The sequence below is a fragment of the Narcine bancroftii genome, chromosome 1 (assembly GCF_036971445.1).
Source record: "Narcine bancroftii isolate sNarBan1 chromosome 1, sNarBan1.hap1, whole genome shotgun sequence".
Taxonomy (NCBI): Eukaryota; Metazoa; Chordata; class Chondrichthyes; order Torpediniformes; family Narcinidae; genus Narcine; species Narcine bancroftii.
The window spans coordinates 188923183-188947027 of NC_091469.1; the positions used below are offsets into that span (position 1 = coordinate 188923183).

Here is a 23845-nt window from a genome sequence, read left to right on the forward strand (position 1 = left end):
GTTCGCTGCTGAAGGCAGCGTTTCTCAGAGACTGCTACTTGTTCGCTGCTGAAGGCAGCGTTTCTCACAGACTTCGTCAGGACAATGCTTACAAAAGTCGGGTGGTTAAAAGACACTGCTTCAATGTTTCAACGTGAATCTGCCCATGCCCATGTTCAGACGTGGCAACTTCGGACTGATGTGGGATGGACTAGACTCTTTACTGAGAACTGGAGCCTGATACTCACAACCCTAATAAGCAGCTGGGCTCGCTACTCTGACCTTCATGGTGCTCCCCTACCGAAAGACTTTACACAGGTGTTACAATTCGGTTATTGACCAGCTGGGTAAAACTACACCTTACACTTGAAAGATCAGTATTACTGATCTAAAAGAAAAGTGAGGAAGGGGGGGGGGGGGGGGGGATCAGTCACACTGACACTAGTAACCAAAGATCAGTAACACTGATCATGGTGAAAGATCAGTATTACTGATCTAAAAGAAAAGTGAGGATTGTGAGAGATGGGAAAATTGACCTAAAATTATGAACATGGAAGAAACTAAAGTTCATCAGTAAAATGGCTGAAACCAGTTCAAACAGGATAAGTTTGGGGCTTAGGATGCAGGAAAGCAGAGTCAGCACGATTAACATAAGAATCTTCTATCCTTTGTGACAAGACCATAGGACTAAGATAAGGAATGGTAAGGTACAATAGAATGTAGGAAGTTGAGGTAGTCTGGATCAGATAAGGGTCTCCTAGCCCTGGACAGAAGTACCAAGTCATACATTTCTAATTAGCTAACCATACACAGATTTATACATATGAAATTAGCCAACCCTAGATAGAATGAGTCAACTTTGCATATTAAGAGACTGTAGCCCAGAGAATCAGGAAGGTGTGAATAAGGACAATGACATGATGGGGCACCCACAGGATACCCCCTGGTCCTCCAAGTGTACTGAAACTGCACGTAGGCAGGAAGAATTACCTATGCCAAACCCATCCAGGGGGCAGAAGAATGTAAGGGGGAGGGCATTCTGATACTGAAATTGACTGTATAAAAGTTGGGTGAGCCCCAGTATGTGTGTGTATTCCCAGGGTAAGGGGAAGCACCCAACTTTGCATTGTTGTAGTAATAAATGTTCTTTGTTCTCAATTTTTGTCTCGAGCAATTTCTTTAAAGGTACTTTAATTCCTAACAAGAGAGAGATTTATTATTCCAGGACATCCACCACTGATGTACTTTCATCAGTCACCTCAGTGTCTTGCTGATGAAACTTGCCCCTTGTCAGGGTTCTCCAGATGATAACCTCTTTCTTTTAGGTCACCACAGAGTTATTTTTGTTTCTCTTATTCCAAGTGAAACATTAGACAGCCAGTCCTCTCCTCTTGCATGAACCACAAGGGCTTCAACCAGATTGTCTTCCAAAGGATTGCCAATGTGTCCTCTTCCAGTCCCAGCAACTTCTTGCTGGTTGTAACACTGTCAAGTGCTCTCTGTGTGCGTGTCTCTCTCTCTCTCTCTCACACTGAGAAAAAACAAGTTTGACTCTCTCTGCTTGCAAAACCACATGACCCTCTTACAACAGCAAAACTCTCCTGCAGTCAATAATGGTGCCAGCATTCTCTTTCATCTGTTGCTTTGATAAACAATAATCCATTATTGAACTCTCTTGAGCACTCTTCAAAGCACTTGCAAAAAGGTGTGAGAAGCCACTATGTCTAGCATAGCTCCAGTATTTTAAATGAGATCTGTTTTGAAGTGTTTGCATGTGACCTACACTAACAAACCTTTCCCAATTTATCTTCCAAAAACATTTCTATATACTCTATACTTTGTCACGGTATTGGAGGTATGCTTCCCCACCCCCCACCCCCCCCCCCCCCCCCCCCACCACAAAGTGTTGTGGATGCCTGGAATGCCTTGCCAGGGATGGAGGTGGAGGCTGAAACATTAAGGGCATTGAAGAGACTCTTAAGCTCTTTTCACACTTTAACCAGTAAATTGGCCATTCAGTGAACTGGTTAAAGAAATGTTTTTTAGCTATTCACACTGGAATGCTGATAACCAGTTCTCTGTGTCCTTTCACACTTACCACAAGGCATCCCCGAGGATAAGGGAGTCTATCCTCCACCGGTGACATCTGTGTGATGCATCAAGTGATGGTGGGCCTACCCTAAATCCTGATAAATGTATTATGATTTTGTATTTAAACAAAATTAATCATGCCTAATTATAACATAATTAAGCTTTATGTACAGCCCAGTACGAACCCTTCAGCCCTTGTTGTTGTGTCAACCAAACTGGTCTTTATGGATCCAAAATTGGTGTGGTGATTGGAGGTAGTGGTGGAGAGTTGTTTTTTAACTGGAAGTTTGTAATCAGCTGTGTGCTGCAGGGATCATTGCTGGTCTTCTATTGTTTGTTGTATATCTGAAATGACTTGGATGGGTGAGTTTGCGGCACGGAGACTGCTGGAGTTGTAGATAGCGAGGATGGTTACCTAAGGTTATAGAGTGCCAAAGATCAGCTGGAAGGTTGGCTGGAAGAGTGGTAGATGGAATTTAATCCACACAAATGTGAGTTAATACATTTTGCATAATCTAATACTGGCTAGACGTTTAACTGTAGTCTTGATAAAGGGTCCTGACCCGGATTGTTGATTGACCATTTTATACCATGGATGCTGCCTGATCTAAGTTCCTTCAGCAGCTCATTGTTTGGTTGCACCTTATTTGAAGATAATTTATTGGAGTACAGTTAATAGTTTACCAAGTAGGAAGTTACAGAAGTGAAACATGAAAGTTTGCAGATGCTATAATTGTAATAAAAACACAAAAATGCTAGAGGAACTCAGCAAGTCTCGCAACATCCATAGGAGGTAAAGATGTATAACCAACATTTCGTCTCTGAGGCCTTCTTCAAGGTATGAATAAAAAGCAGGCAAGTGCCAACATTAAAAGGCTTGGGAGAAAGAAGGAAAGAAAGCAGGGGAGAGGAGCACAGCCTAACAGACAAAAGGTGGTGATTGGGCATGGATAGCAGGAAAGGTGAGAATTGGTTGGGGTGGGGGGGCAGGGGTGGGAGGTGGGGGATTTGTGAATGCAGAATTGGAGGAAAAGACACAGAGGGTCCAAGCAAGAGGAAAGGAGATGAAGGGATAGGTGGGGTCCAACAAAAATCGGAGAAGCCAACTAGGTATTATAGTTTATGAACTAACATAATTATGTAGTTGAATGAAATCCTTTCAGGCATTTACAGACCTTGTAGTTGCTCTGCAAGAGATACCAGATTACTTCATTCAATTTCTCAGGGCAGATGCCCATTAAGTCTTATATTTATTAAAAGAACTTGAATTTAAAAATAGGGGGAGTTGTGGATAGTGAAAAGGGTTTTCATGGACTACTGAAAGATTTGGACTGTTTGGAAAGGTGGGCTGAAAGGTGGCAGATGGAGTTTAATGTAGATAAGTGTGAGGTGCTTTGGGAAGAATAACCAAAATAGGAAGCATGCAGTGAAGGGGAGGGCATTGAGGAATGCTGAGGAACAAAGGGATCTTGGAATAATGGTTCAGTGTTCCTTAAAGGTGTATTTCCACGTAGGTGAAGAAGGCTTTTGGTATACTGGCCTTTATAAATCATAACATAGAATATAGGAGCTGAGAGGCGTTGTTGAGACAATTTAAGGCATTGGCACGGCCAAGTTTGGAGTACTGTGTGCAGTTCTGGTCTCCAAATTATAGGAAGAATATAAATAAGGTAGAGAGGGTGCAAAGAAGGTTTACAAAAAATGTTGCCTGGTTTGCAGTATCTCGAATACGGAGAAAGATTGAGTACACTGGGACTTTATTCACTGGAGTGTATAAGTTTGAGAGGGGATTTGATAGAGGTATTTAAAATTATGAAGGGAATAGATAGAATAGATGTGAATAGGCTCTTTCCCCTGAGGGTAAGGGAGATTGGAACAAGGGAGTCATAGGTTAAGGATTAAGGGGCAAAATGTTAGGAGTAATATAAAAAGATGCTTCTTCTCTCAGAGAGTGGTGGCTGAGTGGAATGATCTACCGGAAATAGTAGTTGTGGCAGAGTCAATTCTGCCATTTGAGAGGAGGTTAGATGAGTACATGAATGTGAGGGGGTTAGAGGGTTATTGGGAAGGAAATGGGTAGGTGGAACTAGTGGAGCTTCATGTAAATCGGTGCGGAGTAGAAGGGCCAATATGGCCTGTTTCTGTACTGTAAATTGTTATATGGTTAAACAGTTAATTGGTCTGAATGTACTTGAATTAATATAGGTCCTTATCAAACCTCACAAATACTTCAAAGCATTCTTGGGGGAAAAAAAATTGGAGAGGAGGAGAAAAACAGCAAAGAAATAACAACCTGGTGTGGAGTAATAGTTACTGACCAGAACACTTGGAGGTCCAATACCTCAGGATGCTCTTGGTCTATACTAGGATATAGATGAAAAACAGCACCTCCTAGTGCAGGTCCTTAGTGATGCTTCAACCCTCAAAGGATTCAAAATTAATTTATATTTTTAAATTTAGACAAACAGCACAGTAACAATTTAGCCCATGAGTCTGTGCTGCCCAATTTATACCCCTTTAACCTACACCCCCAGTACATTTTTTCTGAACAGTGGGAGGAAACTGGAGCCCCTGGAGAAAGCCCATGCAGACATATGGAAAACATACAACTCCTTACAGATAGTGAGGGAATTGAACCTCGGCCCCGTCCCAATCACTGGCGCTGTAAAGGCGTTGCACTAACCACTACACCAACTGTGCCACCCTCCACAATCACATTATCAAACATCTATGCACTTGGGAAATTTTTATTTGACATATTGCTGAGGTTTTGAAAAATATTAATTTGGTTTGAAGTTGAAAGCACAAATGAACCTAACTTCCTCTTGCAACATGATGATCTGCACAATTACGTGCAAGAGTCTTACATTTAAATTGCTAAAATTTATACGTACAGCACGGTAACAGGCCATTTTGGCCCATGAGTCCATACACTCCCAGTATATTTCAAACGATGGAGAAAACTGGAGCCCCCAGGGAAAACCCACGCAGACGTAGGGAAAAGTTCTTACAGACAGTACGGGATTCGAACCCTGGTCCTGATCGATGGCCCTGTAAAGGCATTGCATCTTCTGCTACAAGATGTTATAAGTGCAACTCTTTCTGAATTCATCACTATTCTAGATATTGGCTTAAACGACGAAGCTGCAACATTTTCCATAATGCCACACATTTTTGGAAGATGTTTTGAATTTGGAATTGTTGAGTAACAAGGACTCTATGATAAACCATTTTAGTTTCTAATTAACAGTTTCAGCAATTTACACCAACAAACTATCTTCTGAGAATTTAGAGACAAATAGATCATGAGGACATAACTATGACATGTACCTTGAATGAAATCAAGTGCAGCGTGAGTTTCAAGTGTTTTGGACCTGAAACTAAAATCCATTCCTGTATAAATCCAGGTGTATGACACAATATAAACCTCGTCATGTAAATTGCACATTTTAATTGTCATGCTCATTGTAACAAATCCCAGAAAGGAACAATAACGGATATGTTAATCTTTAGTTAATGTTTTTATATGTAGAAATAAATATTTTAAAAATGTATATCATATATAAGTAAAGTTGAATTTTGGGTGGACAGGGTCACACAAAGTTCGCATCATATTTACAGACACACTACTGCACTCAGAGAGAGAGTTCATTTCAGAGTCGCCAAGTGTGGAAGAACCAGACCACAATGGAACTGAAGTGGGTTTTAATTAATTCCAGGACAATGGGTGTGTATATACAGCATTCTGCTGGCAGCTGGTCAGTTAAGCAAGTTCTTCCTTGAGTGACATGTGCTCAGACTTTCTGGAATCATAAACACTTAAACCTCTTGGACAGACATGAGGTCAAGTGTTTTTATGGATGTGAAGTGAAGGCATAGAGAGACATTTTGAAACCATACTGAAGAGATTGAGCATCCTGTGAAAGATACAGGGGTAAAACAGCAGTCTCTGGAGAGAGGGTATATTGTGTTACCATTGTCGTAGAGATACTCAAAATAAGTGGCTTTAAAGTAAGTAAGACCACATTTTTCTTGATTAAGAAAAAAATTATTGAGAAGATCACAGTTCCATAACCCTAAGAAGATAGGGGGGGAATTTGTGAAATCACTCATATGAAGAATACTTCTCTGAAAGACAACTCATCAAAAGACTCGCGAGTTTAGAGAGATTAAAGAGATTTGAAGACATGATGTTTAAAAGTGCTTCATAATTACTTCTGAACTGCGATTTAAAAATCTTCAAGCAACACAAGATGTTTGATGCTGAAATTTAAAATGGACTTTTCGGACTTAAGCTTAAACTGTCATGGTTTGAATTTTGACACACACATACATACACACACACACATTTCTACATTTGCGTGTAGTAGGAATTAAGTTAAAGTTTAGAGTTAAGTCAGAAATATTATGTTATTAATAGCTTAATAAAAACTATTGTTTCGAATTTGCCTGGTGAATTTTCCATTGCTGTTCCTTTGTTAGTTCATAACAAAATTTGTTAGTTCGTTACAGGAACATTAGACCACCATCATGAACAATGGTTTAATCAGAACAGATGCCTAATGAAGAAATTATCTATAAGCAGAATACACCTGTCCAGACTGTGATTAAGGGTCTGTTGCTCGCAATGAAGGATCCTCAGTACCTTGCCTACTTATGGCCTAATTTATGATGCAAACTAAAAATTCAAAGTATCTCTTGTTTTGATAGGTAAAGTCACAACTGCAATGAACCTGCATGGTTGGCATAGCAGTTAGTGCAATGCTGTTACAACGCCAGCAACCAGGACAGGGATTCAAATCCCACACTTTGTCTGTAAGGAGTTTGTACATTCTCCCGTGTGTTTCCACTGGGTGGTCTGCTTTCCTCCTCCCCTTCAAAAATGTACTAGGGATGTAGGTCAATTGGGTGCATTTCAGCAGCATGAGCTCCGAGCTGTATGTTACCGTGCTGTATGTCTAAATTTAATTTCATTGCTAAAACAAGCTGTACATGTAGAGGCTACATTATTGCTCATGGAATGACTTGACTCTTCAGCAACTGAGTCAGTCTAATTAGCCCAATTCTGCATATGTAATTTAGATGTAATTACTGTGACTAATTAACAAGTTACCACTAATAGCAGAACAATTATAACAAGCCACAATATTGAAGGTGTGTGTTACTAATTTAAATGCATGAAAAGATGATCATGCAGATGTCTCTCCAATGCTTACATTCTTCAACACAACTACAAATTTCAAGTATAGGAAATAAGGAAAGAGCACAGAATCAAGCAACAATCTAGGTTGATCAATGGCAAAGGAGTGGGAAACTACAAAATAATTATTGGGAAAAAAAATTCTACTTTGTCTTTTTTAAATTCCCGGGGAAACTCTGACAACTCAGTATCCAACAAAAGTATGGTTGGAGGGTTGAAGTACTGTCTTTTGAGAAAAAAAAAGTATTTTAGTTGATTGGGACAGGTTCCTTGACACAATTTGAAGTAAAATGGAGAGTTATATGCATCGTGGTGTTTAGGCCAACTTCCATCACCTCAAGCACAAAGTCCAGTCAGAGTGGCTACCTGCAATTCCAAGAGTACAAAGAAACTACGTTTCAAGTAATTCTTCAATGCTTGTAAAGGTGCTTAAAGGAATTCTATTAAATGCTGGTTGCTTTTTTTAAATGGAGTGCTGATAGACCACAAAATGGAATATCCTGACCAGGACATCGTGCCAATAGCAGATCAGCCATTCCAAAATATCAGTACGAGAGGGAATGAAAATGGAGAGATCAACCTAAATTTTCATTCCTTTATTTTTAATGTAGTAATACAGCAATGGTAATGGGCCATACTGGCCCATTGGTCTGTGGTGTCCAAATACCCCCATAATAAAATTAAAATCAGAAGTTTTAGTTCCAAATTAAATGCAACAACTAGCAAAAAAAACTACAATAATTTATTAATCTCCCTGTCAGAATACATTGAGACAAAGATATTCAAATTAGGCTTCCAGATATTTTGAACATGCATGCCATATTGGGTCACAATTATTTATGAGGGTCATCTCATTTCAAGTTCAGATGCTCTTCTCGGTCTTAGAAATTATCAGATTATTCTATCCGTAAAATTCAGCTCTCAGTTAAACACACATTAAGTTTTTCAAGTTTTCCCCTGCATTAATCTAAGGTTGACCTCAATGAACCAAAGAAAGTGAAAAAAAGATAAACTAATGATCAACTCAATCCAGCAGTCAAAGGACATATTTAAGCCAATTGATAAATAAAACTGAAATGAGATGACCAGAACTTTCCTAAAATGCATTATGTCATTGCAATCTGACTGAAATTATGCCTGAAAATATGGTTCAATGTATATTTTAAAAGGCCATTGGTTAAGTACTTCAAGGGGGAATGTTAAATGACACGGGGACATAAAACTAGGGGATAGGATGAGAACAGGCAAATCTTTCAAAGGATCAGGAGAAGCATAATGAGCCATATGGCAATCACAATACTCTGATGGGGTTTTGAAATTTTCTTACCTCTCTAGAGATTTCTAGGTGCCTTGATGCAAAATGTAATCCTTGTACATAGTTCCCAAATGATACATAAGCATTTCCCAGGCTCCAACAGGCTCTTCCTTCTCCAACTCTGTCCAAAAGTCAAAAAGAACATCTGATAGCCCATTATCTTGTGCCTATTTTACAACCCAATATGAGGTTAAACTATTTCTCTCATCAGTTCCCCAGTCCCATAGAAAACATTTCCGTTTACTCACCATCTTTGTATACCACAGTGAAGTATTAAATGACTATTGGACCCCTTTCTAAGCATAACCAGCGATTGCAATGCTTTTCAAAATTAGAATAATAACTGGTCCCGTTCCTTTTCTTCATGAAGAAAATTCTACCAGCTGTCAGCACAGGAACTCGATATGAATAGGAACTCAAGGCCAATGTTTATAACTGCTCCCTGATGTGCCTTTTTCATATCTCATTCAAATTAAATGGTGAGCAGTTAAATGTCTGGCTCACAATATGACCTAAATATGATAAAATACAAGGACACATCAAATGATGCAGAGAATATAGTATGAGGGGCTTGGCAATGTCAAGCTAAGAAAGACTGTTCAGAACTTTGTTTGCCAAGGCAGACTATATATCCTACAGTGTTGTTTGATTGATTTTGTGAAGAAGTTGGAGGGGTCCAATGACAGCACAGAACAGGTGTGTCAGTCCAACTCATCCATGCTGGCTAAATTGGAATTCTAGGCTTAGTCCCATTTGTGCACATTTAGTCCTTCTGAAGCCTTCCTATCCATATATCCATCCAAATGTCTTATGAATATTGTCACTTATCTTCCGCTGATGTGATTTGAGGACAGCTCTGCAGGAATGAAGTGTCTGTGCTCTGTTGAACAACACACTTCATGGCCTGTCTGGCCCATTCACTCCTTTGTTTTCCAAGTTAATATTGCTTAGACTTCAAAGCCTCTTATTGCTGTGTCAGTAAGAATCAACTAAAATCTTCTTTATGGAACACCAACAGTTCTTCCCAGTGCAACTAAAATCACAAAAGATGCATCCAAGAATGCCAGCAAAATTCTTGATGTAAAGACTGTCTTGGTTTTTCATAGTTACCGCATCACATGAAAAATATTCTGAAAGAGATTACTGATAAATGATAATTTGTCATGGCTAGTAATGCTGGAGCTTCTCGATATCAAGCACAATGTTCTAAATTTTCAAGTGATCTTCTTTCCTTATCACTTCATCTCTTTACTGAAAGTATGTGCATCTAGTTTCACAGGATTAGGATGGTTACATCCAGAATTTGAGCCAAAACTGACTAAATAGAGTGAAGATGATAATAAGGGAAAAGAATGAGTATGGGCAGACAGCTTCATTTTTATGGAACGTGTTTAGATGTTAAAGCTTTGCAGACATTCAGTGATGCTGAAAAGGAAGAGAGGATTTCATGAATAACACCCAATCAAAGTTTTATCCAAGTAACAAGAACCTGCACATGCCTCTCCTTTAAAAAAAAATTATTTTTCCTGCTTCTTGAGGCCTCCTTTCCTGTCAATGCCCACAACTAGTTTCTCATTTTTGGCACTCACTGCTTGGCTACAAATCTTCAGTTTGACTTCTGGCAGGCTGAAATCCAGACTTCAGATATTGGTTCACTCTCCAAGAAGAGTTTTGTTTACAGATGGACTAAACTAGCCATTCTCAACCTTTTTTGGGTATGACCCCCCCTTTGAACTCTGCTCAATATGGTCTTTTCACCCTTGTCGTTTCTTAATTTAACCCATAATGATTCTACCACTGCTGGCCCTATATCCTGTCTTTCTATTGATTTAATATCATTACTTAACATCAGAGCCACGCCTCTACCTCTACCTACCTATCTCTCTCTACTATGCACTGTGTATCCTTGGATATTGAGCACCTAATCGCATGCCTCATTGTGGCCATTACTGAAACATGGCTCAATGTCATATTTTCTAAGCTGAATCTTATATTTGAACAATATTAATCATGCCTAATGATAACATAATTGAGCTTTATGTACAGCACAGTATGAGCCCTTCAGCCCCTGCTGTTGTTGTGCTGACCTACACAAACCTTTATAAGAGACTGTGGGAAAGTGCTAGCAATAAACAGCAATAGCGGACAATCTTTAAACAGGATGGGAATGTTGATAATGCGAAAGTGCACTACTTATAATACTGTGGGAAAAAGTGATGGAGGACCTGCCCTCCCAGACATTCTGGGAAGTCAGGTCCGCCATTGGCCTTTTCCCCAAAGTCTTTATAAATTGTGTGCTTATAGCGCTACCAATTTTCCCATGCTGTTTAAAAATTGTCCGCTATTGCTATTTATTTCCTCTCTCTCTTTCTCACTGCGACTTTCCCACTGCAAAATTTATACTTTCATTTTAATCTTTTCTTCCTTCACGTTCCTGCACTCATGCAAAAACGGGTCATTTCAATCCCACGATACAACTGCCTGTGCCCCACTTGCCCTATTGCAACGCTGGCGTCTGCAGACGCTGGGGATTGTACTCGGGATCGAGAGCGTCAATCCCAGGTGTGAGATGACGTCATCTGATGCTGGCGTTGAGCTGATTTTGCTTTCACACTAGACATTTTAAAGGCCGATTGGTGGACAATTCCTGGGATCATTCGCATGTGTGAAAGGGGCAACAGAAATGGTCAGTTAATGTCATTTACGCCGGCGTTGCAATCAGACAATTGTGAAATGGGTAACTGTGTTGTGGGACTGAAATGACCCAAGTTTTTGCATGAGTTTAGGAAGAAAAGATTAAAATGAAGGTATAAACTTTGGCATGGGAAAGTCGCAGTGGGAGGGGGAGAGAGAGTGAAAGAGAGAGAGAGAGAGAGAGAGAGAGAGGAAATAAATAGCAATAAACAGCAATAGCGGACAATTTTTAAACAGTGTGGGAAAATTGGTAGCACTATAGCACACAATTTATAAAGACCGTGGGGGGAAAAAAGCAATGGCAGACCTGACTTCCCAGAATGCCATGAATCAATGCAGTCAGGCATACAGGCCTTTCTCTGCCACATGGAATTCTGGGAGGGCAAGTCTGCCATCTCTTTTTCCTATGGTATTTATAAATTGTACGCGATAGCGCTACCACCTTTCCCACGCTATACAAATTGTGCGCTTTATCGCTACAAACTTTCCCGCGCTGTTTAAAAATTGTGCGCTATTGCTATTTATCGCTCACACTTTCCCACGATCCCTTATACAGGTGTATATAGCTCGGCACAACAACAACAGGGGCTGATGGGTTTATACTGAGCAGTACATAAAACTTAATTATGTTATAATTAGGCATGATTAATTTTGTTCAAATATAAGATCATAATACATTGATCAGGATTTAGGGCAGATCCATCCACCACAGGGATTACTCCTTGCAAGTGTGAAAGCGTTCAGTGTCCCAGTTAGGAGTGGTTAAGTGTGAAAAGCCAAACTCCCATTCCTATCCCGAGTCACTGAACAGCCAATTTAGTGGGATGCAAGTGTTAAAGGGACTTATGATGCCAATTCAAATTTATGATACCAATTCAAGCCCACTGGATTGGGATGAGCTTTTCTGGCAAGGTAAGGTACATGAATTTTATTTTGTAGGTAAAATGACATTTTTGTTGCTCCTTCAAGAGCTTAGAATTCATCAAACAATTAAAATATGTTGACTTGTTTTTAAACCCAAAACGACCAAACATTCCCTGAAGAATTAAAAGCAGCCTATCAGTGTTTGCCACTGATATGGAGTGTCAAGGGTTTTTAGCCTTGGTTTGTTTATAAATAAACATGCAAGGTTAAGCTTTCCAAATGTATCAGCTGGCAAATGGGCAAAGATTTTAAAAGTGTACATCTTGTCCATGTACTCAGCTTCAGATAAGAGCCGATTTTGCTGCCAGAGGAAAGAGAAATCATCCTCTGTAGACTAAGTGGAAAAGATCAGCATCTGCATTCAATTTGTACCTTTTATTGCAGAATTCTCTAGCATCTTTCTGCAGCGTTGAAGGAATTTGACCTCTCAGAGCAAAGACTAATTGTTTTTTTTCATTCTTGCATTTTACCCTTCTGATTTGTTGGCTTGAAGTTTACTTGCTTAGAGTTGCTTTGCAACTTCATTCATTTCCCTTCTTTGGTCAGTATTATCATATTTACAGATCTGAGAAGATCTAATCCATGTTTACAGAAAATCAGATAAGAGTTTATGGAGTTTCATCCTCTTAACGATGTATCTAAGTTCATTCCAATCTGGCATTCAAACTGCAAGCAAATAGTCATGTTGATGAGGTGGTATGGGCACTGGTGAGACCCCATTTAGAGTACTGTGTGCAGTTTTAGGCCCCCTATCTTAGAAAGGATGTGATGTTGTAGGACAGAGTGCAGAGGAGATTTACTAGGATGATTCCTGGAATACAAGGGCTAATGTATGAGGAACATTTGGATTGTATTCAATGGAGTATAGGAGAATGAGAGGAGATCTCATAGAAACATTTCGCATTTTGAAAGATTTTGACAGAGTGGATGTAGATGATGATTCAACGACAAGGTGTCACAGTCTTAAAATTAGAAGTTATCCATTTAAAATAGAGATGAGATAAACTTCTTGAGCCAGAGGATCGTGAATTTGTGGAACTCACTGCCGTATTACAGCGGTGGAGGCCCGATCACTGAGAAAGCTCAAGCAGGAGATTGGTAAGTATCTAATTGGTTGGGGCATCAGGGGATATGGGGAAAAGGCTGGCAATTGGAACTCGGTGTGAGTATAGTTCAGCTAAGGATAGAATTGCAGAACAGACTCGATGGGCCAAGTGGCCTACTTCTGTTCCTTTATCTTGTGATAATACATTGATCAGGATTTAGGGCAGGTCCACCATCGCTCGATGCGTCATGACATCACCGGTAGAAGGTAGAACAGTCCTTACCCCGCCCGGGATGGCTCCTTGCAAGTGTGAAAGTGTTCAGAGTCCCAGTTAGGAGTGGTCAAGTGGGATAAAGCCAAACACCCATTCCTATTCCAGGACACTGAACAGCCAATTTAATGAGATGCAAACGTGAAAGGGGCTTATGTTTCATTCTAACAATTTTGCCACCTCTCATAACCAACAGAAAATGCTAAACAAGGCTTAAATCAGACTTCCATTAACAGCCAGCAATTGAAAATAAACAGGCACATGCATTGCGCTGTTGTGACATCTGACAATAAAAAAGCATATTGTTCATCAAATTCCTATGAAGTCAGGGAGTTGATAAAAAATGCCTTTCAGGCTATTCAAAAAATTGATTGCCACAAAAAATAAAGGGTACAATAGTCAGGTTTTGAATACAAAAATACCCAAATTATTACAGGTACATGATCCTTTATCCAGAACCCTTGGGAGACAGTGTTCCGAATTTCGGATTTTTCTGGATTTCAGAAAGCCCACCCGAATTGTGCTGCCGTATCCATTCCCACCCACTTCCAGTCGCCCATCTGCCTCCCCCAACCACCTGTCCCTTGGCCGCCCGGACGTCTCCCCCAACTGCAGTCCCTCTGCCGCACAGATGTCTCCCCCGACCGCCCTCTCCCAACCGCGGTCCCTCGGCCGCCCAGACGTCTCCACCAACCGCAGTCCCTCGGCCGTCTCCCCCGACTGCCGGACCCTCAGCCACTCGGCAGTCTCCCCCAACCGTGGTCCCTCGGCTGCCCAGCAGTCTCCCCCAACTGCGGTCTCTCGGCCGCCTGGACGTCTCCCCTGACCCTGCAGTCCCTCAGCCACTTGGCAGTCTCCCCCAACCGTGGTCCCTCGGCTGCCCGGCAGTCTCCCCCAACTGCGGTCCCTTGGCCGCCCAGCAGTCTCCCCCAACTGCAGTTCCTCGGCCAACCGGACGTCTCTCCCGACCGCCAGTCCCTCGGCCACCCGGACATCTCTCCCGGCAGCCTCCCGCGACCGCCCGGATGTCTCTCCTGGCAATCTCCCCCGGCCGCCTCGCCCCCACTGCCGGTCCCCACTTGCCGGATTTTGAAGCTTTCCAGATTTTAGATGTCCGAATAAAGGATCGTGTACTTGTAATTAAATTCATCAACCAGTAGAGCTGGAAGCCTGAAACATTGTTCGTAAACCACACAATATGGTTGTGTTGCAACAACACCTGCAATTCAGAAATAAAGGATATCCTAACCAATAACAATAAATGCATTAATATTTTCTAGTTTAATCTTTCGAAGAACTTATGCAATGCACAAGTGCATATTATGGTATCACAGCTATTGAATTGAAATATACATTGAAAGGCACATTGGAGCTAATTATTTCACAACAGGAAACTGATTCATGTACGAATACCCGGGGGGGTCTCATCCATTTTACAATATTTTGCTGAAAATTTTCTATTCAGTTATCATTATGGATCCAACACCATACAAAATCCAAAATCGCAACGGAAGATTGAATTTCTTTTCATTAAGGAGTGGCTCAAGCTGACTTGTCTGAAACCATCTGCCTTTTACAGCCCCTCCTCCAAACCTGCTCTCCTAGCACTGTGATTCCTGGTGGATTATTCCATTGTGCTCAGGCTGATTTCCAGGCGAAACATTTTGGCAGTTTCCGCAAAACAGGACGTCAAGCGCTGAAGAGCTGGCTCTGAATGGGCACCTAAAGCGGCATCGTCTGCAAAGAGCAGTTCACGGACAAGTTGCTCTTGTGTCTTGGTGTGAGCTTGCAGGCGCCTCAGATTGAAGAGACTGCCATCCGTGCGGTACCGGATGTAAACAGCGTCTTCATTGTTGAGGTCTTTCATGGCTTGTTTCAGCATCATGCTGAAGAAGATTGAAAAGACGGTTGGTGCGAGAACGCAGCCTTGCTTCACGCCATTGTTAATGGAGAAGGGTTCAGAGAGCTCATTGCTGTATCTGCCCGACCTTGTTGGTTTTCGTGCAGTTGGATAACCATGTTGAGGAACTTTGGGGAGCATCCGAGGCGTTCTAGTATTTGCCAAAGCCCTTTCCTACTTATGGTGCCTGAAGAAAACTGAGGTCCTCCATCAGCCAGCTCCCCACCATGACTACCAGCCCCCCACATCTCCATCGGGCACACAAAACTCAAAACGGTCAACCAGTTTACCTATCTCGGCTGCACCATTTCATCGGATGCAAGGATCGACAATGAGATAGACAACAGACTTGCCAAGGCAAATAGCGCCTTTGGAAGACTACACAAAAGAGTCTGGAAAAACAACCAACTGAAGAACCTCACAAAGATTAGCATATACAGAGCCGTTGTCATACCCACACTCCTGTTCGGCTCTGAATCATGGGTCCTTTACCGGCATCACCTACGGCTCCTAGAACGCTTCCACCAGCGTTGTCTCCGCTCCATCCTCAACATTCATTGGAGCGCCTTCATCTCCAACATCGAAGTACTCGAGATGGCAGAGGCCGACAGCATCAAATCCACACTGCTGAAGATCAAACTGCGCTGGGTAGGTCACGTCTCCAGAATGGAGGACCATCGCCTTCCCAAGATCGTGTTATATGGCGAGCTCTCCAGTGGACACCGAGACAGAGGTGCACCAAAGAAGAGGTACAAGGACTGCCTAAAGAAAGCTCTTGGTGCCTGGCACATTGACCACCGCCAGTGGACTGATATTGCCTCAAACTGTGCATCTTGGCACCTCACAGTTCGGCGGGCAGCAACCTCCTTTGAAGAAGACCGCAGAGCCCACCTTACTGTCAAAAGACAAAGGAGGAAAAACCCAACATCCAACCCCAACCAACCAATTTTCCCTTGCAACCGCTGCAAACGTGTCTGCCTGTCCTGCATCGGACTTGTCAGCCACAAACGAGTCTGCAGCTGACGTGGACTTTACCCCTCCATAAATCTTCGTCCGTGAAGCCAAGCCAAAGATTCCATTGTGCTTGATTTCAGTAGGCACCATCTCAACTCTCCATGAACAAACACATGCAAATATCAAAAAGGATCAGGAGAAACTTGGATAAATAATAGGAGATGATTACTCAACCCTGCAAACCTATTCAACTATCCATTTACATGACTAATGAGCATATCAACATCAACTTTTAATTGCCTTTGCTTCATCTCTCTCAACAAAAATAGAATGTACCTTGAAAGTTTCAATGAAATCAATACTCACATCCACTTGCGAAAGAATTGCTTATCTTTACTATCCTTTGGAATGGAAAGAATCTTCCAAATTTACCTCCAAATAGTGTTACCCACTTTCCTTTCACTGGATTGAATTGTTTCTATGGATTGACTCTCATACATATTTATAAAATTATAAATACTTTGATCAGATTATTGGGCAACCTCAAACTTAATTGAGCATCAAACAAATATTCCATTCCTGGGTCAGGTAACACCAAATAACTCCCACTGAACACACAGACATGATCTCCCAGCTGTCACCAAAACATCAAGTGAATATGCAAGTTGAAGAAGAGGCAGTATTCATCTTCTTTAACTTTTAACATCCTGATGATCTTATAATGCAAAAATAGAGGAATTGTATGCAATTAATTTCTATGAATTAGTTGACAACTTCAGTCATAAATGAACAGCCTGTAAGGTGCAATTTACAAATAATAGTTCAGTCACTTAATCCTGCCATGTCGATCATTGCAACTGCAAGCCACGTCCTAAGTTATGAATACTTTGTAACCTACACCAACTGAATGAATCAATGCAAATTGCTTCCAACATCATCCACGGACATTGATTCACAGAATGACCACATATTCAGCTTAGAAAGTGTTTCTGCCAAAAACAGGAAGGCAATAAGTAAACCTAAAAGCTAATATCAAGTAGACTGCGTAAGAAAGAAAATACCAATAAATACACAAGACAATTTAAAGTAAAACAAAGATAGTAACCTATCATTTAGTTCCTGGGCAATGGAAAGATGTTTGAGATGATAGTCAATTGCTTTCTCATAATCTTCTAGCAGAGTGTATGTGTTGCCCAGGCTATAACAAGCTTGAGCTTCAATTGCCTGGTCCTTCAGTTGCCTTGATATGTGAAGAGTTTTTCTGTGGAAATAAAAATTCAGAATCAGAATTTATTATCACAAACAATTCAGTGTTTTGTGGCAGCATCATAGAGCAAACGTTCTTATTATAACCATCTTACAACATTACTGTGAATAAAAATATTAGTGCACAAAAAGTAAGGCAGTGTATAATATCTTGCCTCCTGACAAAGTTGATCAAATAGTTTTCCAGTAAGGATAATGCAATATGATCAGAAAACAAGCATTATTTAGATGATGTAGCGCCCATGTAGCGAGCCGAGTGGACGCACAGTGCGGTTCTGTGGGCGTGCAGAACCGCAATATGGAGAGGGGGTGAGGACGAGTGAGGGTGAGGAAGAGTGGGGGACGAGGTAGAGTGGGGGACGAGGAAGAGTGGGGGACGAGGAAGAGTGGGGGGACGAGGAAGAGTGGGAGACGAGGAAGAGTGGGGGACGAGGAAGAGTGGAGGATGAGGAGGAGTGTGGGTGAGGAGAAGTGGGGATGAGGAAGAAAGGGGATGAGGAAGAGTGGGGGATGAGGAAGAGTGGGGGATGAGGAAGAATGGGGGATGAGGAAGAATGGGGGATGAGGAAGAGTGAGGGATGAGGAAGAGTGGGGGATGAGGAAGAGTGGAGGATGAGGAGGAGTGTGGGTGAGGAGGAGTGGGGATGAGGAAGAGTGGGGGATGAGGAAGAGTGGGGGATGAGGAAGAGTGGGGGATGAGGAAGAGTGGGGGATGAGGAAGAGTGGGGGATGAGGAAGAGTGGGGGATGAGGAAGAATGGGGGATGAGGAAGAGAGGGGGATGAGGAAGAGTGGGGGATGAGGAAGAGTGGAGGATGAGGAAGAGTGGGGATGAGGAAGAGTGGGGGATGAGGAAGAGTAGAGGATGAGGAAGAGTGGGGGATGAGGAGGAGTAGGGGGTGAGGAAGAGTGGGGGAAACGGAAGAGTGGGGTTGAGGAAGAGTGGGGGTGAGGAGGAGTGGGGGGTGAGGAGGAGTCGGAGGTGAGGAGGAGTGGGGGTGTTGAAGAGTGCGGGATGAGGTAGAGTGTGTTATGAGGAAGAATGGGGGGTGATGAAGAGTGGGGGGTGATGAAGAGTGGGGGTAAGGAAGAGTGAGCGTGAGGAAGAGTGGGGGAGAGGAAGAGTGTGGGTGAAGAACAGTGGGGGGTGAAGAAGAGTGGGGGGTGACGAAGAGTAGGGTTGAGGGAAAGTGGGGGTGAAGAAGTCTGGGGGTGAGGAAGAGTGCGGGTGAGGAAGAGTGCGGGTGAGGAAGAGTGGGGGTGAAGAAGAGTGGGGGTGAGGAAGAGTGGGCATGAGGAAGAGTGGTGGGGTGAGGAAGAGTGGGGATGAGAAAGAGATGGGGTGAGGAAGAGTGTGGGCATGAGGAAGAGTAGGGGATGAGGAGGAGTGGGGGATGAGGAAGAGTGGGGGATGAGGAAGAGTGGGGGGTGAGGAAGAGACGGGATAAGGAAGAATGGGGGGTAAGGAAGAGAGGGGGTGAGGAAGAGAGGGGTGAGGAAGAGAGGGGGTGAGGAAGAGAGGGGGTGAGGAAGAGAAGGGAGTGAGGAAGAGTGGGGCTGAGGAGAAATGGGGTGAGGAGGGGTGGGGCTGAGGAGGTGGGGGATGAGGAGGAGTGGGGGGTGAGGAAGAGAGGGAGGTGAGGAAGATTGGGGGGTGAGGAAGAGTGGAGGTGAGGAAGAGTGGGGGGTGAGGAAGAGTGGGGGGAGAGGAAGAGTGGAGGTGAAGAAGAGTGGGGGGTTAGGAAGACTGTGGGCATGAGGACGAGTGGTGGATGAGGAAAAGTGGGGGAGAGGAAGAGTGGAGGTCAGGAAGAGTGGGGGATGAGGAAGAGTGGGGGTTGAGGAAGAGTGGGGGGTAAGGAAGAGTGGGGGTGTGGAAGAGTGGGTGTGAGGATGAGTGGGTGTGAGGATGAGTGGGGGTGAGGAAGAGTGGGGGAGAGGAAGAGTGGGGTGAGGAATAGTGGTGGCTGAGAAAGAGTAGGGATGAGGAAGAGTGCGGGTGTGTAAGAGTGGGGGTTGAGGAAGTGTGGGGGGGGTGAGGAAGAGTGGGGGTGAGGAAGAGTGGGGATGAGGAGGAATGGGGAGAAGAGGAATGGGGAGAGGAGGAGCAGTGGTGATGAAGAGGAGTGGGGGAGATGAGGAGTGCGGGGTGAGGAGTTGTGGGGGATAAGGAGGAGTGGGGTGAGAAAGAGTCGGGGATGTGAAAGAGTGGGTGACAAGGAAGAGTGGGGACGAGAAAGAGTGGGGGACGAGAAAGAGTGGGGGACGAGGAAGAGTGGAGGTCGAGGAAGAGTGGAGGACGAGGAAGAGTGGGGGTGAGGAAGAGTGGGGGTGTGGAAGAGTGGGCTTGTGGAAGAGTGTGGGCTTGAGGAAGAGTGGGGGTGAGGAAGAGTGGGGGAGAGGAAGAGTGGGGGTGTGGAAGAGTGTTGGGGCGAGGAAGAGTAGGGATAAGGAAGAGTTGGGGTGAGAAAGAGTGGGGTGAGAAAGAGTGGGATGAGGAATAGTGGGGGTGAGGAAGTGTGGGTTGAGTAAGAGTGGGCGTGAGGAAGAGGGGGTGGGGGGCTGAGGAAGAGTGAGTGATGAGTAAGAGTGGGGGTGAGGAAGAGTGGGGGTGAGGAAGAGTGGGGGTGAGGAAGAGTGGGGGTGAGGAAGAGTGGGGGTGAGGAAGAATGGGCATAAGGACGAGTGGTGGATGAGGAAAAGTGGGGGGAGAGGAAGAGTGGAGTTGAGGAAGAGTGGGGGATGAGGAAGAGCGGGGGTTGAGGAAGAGTGGGTTGAGGAAGAGTGGGGTGAGGAAGAGTGGGGGGTGAGGAAGAGTGGAGGATGAGAAAGCGTGGGGGTGAGGAAGAGTGTGGGCATGAAGAAAAGTGGTGGGTGAGGAAGAGTGGGGGTGAGGAAGAGTGGGCGTGAGGAAGAGTGGGCGTGAGGAAGAGTGGGCATGAGGAAGAGTGGGCATGAGGAAGAGTGGGCGTGAGGAAGAGTGGGGGTGAGGAATAGGGTGGGCATGAGGAAGAGTGGTGGATGAGGAAATGTGGTGGATCAGGAAGAGAGGAGGGTGAGAAAGAGTGGGGTGTGAGGAGGAGTGGGGGGTGAAGAGCAGTGGGGGTGTGGAAGAGTGGGTGTGAGGATGAGTGGGTGTGATGATGAGTGGGGGTGAGGAAGAGTGGGGGGTAAGGAAGAGTGGGGGTGTGGAAGAGTGGGGGTGAGGATGAGTGGGTGTGATGATGAGTGGGGGTGATGATGAGTGGGGGTGAGGAAGAGTGGGGGAGAGGAAGAGTGGGGTGAGGAAGAGTAGTGGCTGAGAAAGAGTAGGGATGAGGAAGAGTGCGGGTGTGTAAGAGTGGTGGTTGAGGAAGTGTGGGGGGGGTGAGGAAGAGTGGGGATGAGGAGGAATGGGGAGAAGAGGAATGGGGAGAGGAGGAGCAGTGGTGATGAGGAGGAGTGGGGGGTGATGAGGAGTGCAGGGTGAGGAGTTGTGGGGAGTGAGGAAGAGTGGGGTGAGAAAGAGTCGGGGATGTGAAAGAGTGGGTGACGAGGAAGAGTGGGGACGAGGAAGAGTGGGGGACGAGGAAGAGTGGGGGACGAGGAAGAGTGGAGGTCGAGGAAGAGTGGAGGTCGAGGAAGAGTGGGGGTGAGGAAGAGTGGGGGTGAGGAAGAGTGGGGGTGAGGAAGAGTGTGGGCTTGAGGAAGAGTGTGGGCTTGAGGAAGAGTGGGGGTGAGGAAGAGTGGGGGAGAGGAAGAGTGGGGGTGTGGAAGAGTGTTGGGGTGAGGAAGAGTAGGGTTAAGGAAGAGTTGGGGTGAGAAAGAGTGGGGTGAGAAAGAGTGGGATGAGGAATAGTGGGGAAGTGTGGGTTGAGTAAGAGTGGGCGTGAGGAAGAGTGGGTGGGGGGCTGAGGAAGAGTGAGTGATGAGTAAGAGTGGGGGTTGAGGAAGAGTGGGGGGTGAGGAAGACTGGGAATGTGGAGGAATGGGGAGAAGAGGAATGGGGAGTGGAGGAGGAGTGGGTTGAGGAGGAGTTGGGGGAAGAGGAGTGGGGGGTGATGGGATGAGGAAGAGTGGGGGGTGATTGGATGAGGAAGAGTGGGGGATGAGGTAGAGTGGGGGATGAGGAAGATTGGGGAATGAGGAAGAGTGGGGGTAAGGAGGAGTGGAGGTGAGGAAGACTGGGCATGAGGACGAGTGGTGGATGTGGAAAAGTGGGGGGAGAAGAAGAGTGGAGGTGAGGAAGAGTGGGGGATGTGGAAGAGCGAGAGTTGAGGAAGAGTGGGGTGAGGAAGAGTGGGCGTGAGGAAGAGTGGGGGTGAGGAAGAGGGTGGGCATGAGGAAGAGTGGTAGATGAGGAAAAGTGGGGGGTGAGGAAGAGAGGGGGGTGAGAAAGAGTGGGGTGTGAGGAGGAGTGGGGGGTGAGGAGCAGTGGAGGTGTGGAGGAGTGGGGGATGAGGAAGAGTGGGGGGTGAGGAAGAGTGGGGGGTGATGAAGAGTGGGAGTAAGGAAGAGTGGGCATGAGGAAGAGTGGGTGTGAGGAAGAGTGGGGGAGAGGAAGGGTGGGGGAGAGGAAGGGTGGGGGTTGAGGAAGAGTGGGGGATGAGGAAGAGTGTGGATGAGGAAGAGTGGGGGTGAGGATGAGTGGGGAGTGAGGAAGAGTGGGGGCTGAGGAAGAGTGGGGGTTGAGGAAGTGGGGGATGAGGAAGAGTGGGGGATGAGGAAGAGTGGGGGATGAGGAAGAGTGGGGGATGAGGTAGAATGGGGGATGAGGAAGAATGGGGATGAGGAAGAGAGGGGGATGAGGAAGAGTGGGGGATGAGGAAGAGTGGGGGATGAGGAAGAGTGGGGGATGAGGAAGAGTGGGGGATGAGGAAGAGTGGGGGATGAGGAAGAGTGGGGGATGAGGAAGAGTAGAGGATGTGGAAGAGTGGGGGATGAGGAAGAGTGGGGGTGAGGAAGAGAGGGGGTGAGGAAGAGAAGGGAGTGAGGAAGAGTGGGGGTGAGGACGGGTGGGGGTGAGGAGGTGGGGGATGAGGAGGAGTAGGGGGTGAGGAAGAGAGGGAGGTGAGGAAGATTCGGGGGTGAGGAGGGGTGGGGGTGAGGAGGTGTGGGGGTGAGGAGGTGGGGATGAGGACGAGAGGGAGGTGAGGAAGATTGTGGGTGAGGAAGAGTGGGGGTGAGGAAGAGTGGGGGTGAGGAAGAGTGGGGGTGAGGAAGAATGGGCGTAAGGACGAGTGGTGGATGAGGAAAAGTGGGGGGAGAGGAAGAGTGGAGTTGAGGAAGAGTTGGGGATGAGGAAGAGCGGGGGTTGAGGAATAGTGGGGTGAGGAAGAGTGGGGGGTGAGGAAGAGTGGAGGATGAGAAAGCGTGGGGGTGAGGAAGAGTGTGGGCATGAAGAAGAGTGGTGGGTGAGGAAGAGTGGGGGTGAGGAAGAGTGGGCGTGAGGAAGAGTGGGCGTGAGGAAGAGTGGGCGTGAGGAAGAGTGGGCGTGAGGAAGAGTGGGTGTGAGGAAGAGTGGGGGATGAGGAAGAGTAGAGGATGTGGAAGAGTGGGGGATGAGGAAGAGTGGGGGTGAGGAAGAGAGGGGGTGAGGAAGAGAAGGGAGTGAGGAAGAGTGGGGCTGAGGAAGAGTGGGGGTGAGGACGGGTGGGGGTGAGGAGGTGGGGGATGAGGAGGAGTAGGGGGTGAGGAAGAGAGGGAGGTGAGGAAGATTCGGGGGTGAGGAGGGGTGGAGGTGAGGAGGTATGGGGGTGAGGAGGTGGGGGATGAGGAGGAGTGGGGGTGAGGACGAGAGGGCGGTGAGGAAGATTGGGGGTGAGGAAGAGTGGAGGTGAGGAAGATTGGGGGTGAGGAAGAGTGGGGGTGAGGAAGAGTGGGGGTGAGGAAGAGTGGGGGTGAGGAAGAGTGGGGGTGAGGAAGAGTGGGGGTGAGGAAGAGTGGGGGTGAGGAAGAGTGGGGGTGAGGAAGAGTGGGGGTGAGGAAGAATGGGCGTAAGGACGAGTGGTGGATGAGGAAAAGTGGGGGGAGAGGAAGAGTGGAGTTGAGGAAGAGTTGGGGATGAGGAAGAGCGGGGGTTGAGGAAGAGTGGGCGTGAGGAAGAGTGGGGGATGAGGAAGAGTAGAGGATGTGGAAGAGTGGGGGTGAGGAAGAGAGGGGGTGAGGAAGAGAAGGGAGTGAGGAAGAGTGGGGCTGAGGAAGAGTGGGGGTGAGGACGGGTGGGGG

At 45.5% G+C, this 23845-nt stretch overlaps 1 protein-coding gene across 5 annotated transcripts in view; it reads right to left on the minus strand.

Annotated features, from left to right (window-relative positions):
- Positions 1 to 23845, minus strand: part of gpsm1b (G protein signaling modulator 1b) — a 248192-nt gene that overhangs the window by 73781 nt on the left and 150566 nt on the right. For all 5 annotated transcript variants that reach the window (XM_069885288.1, XM_069885278.1, XM_069885306.1 and 2 more), the window contains 2 exons: positions 17479 to 17634; positions 8598 to 8706 (listed from right to left, as the gene is read on the minus strand). In XM_069885288.1, the coding sequence (XP_069741389.1) occupies positions 8598 to 8706; positions 17479 to 17634 (265 nt within the window). The remainder of the gene's footprint in view (positions 1 to 8597; positions 8707 to 17478; positions 17635 to 23845) is intronic.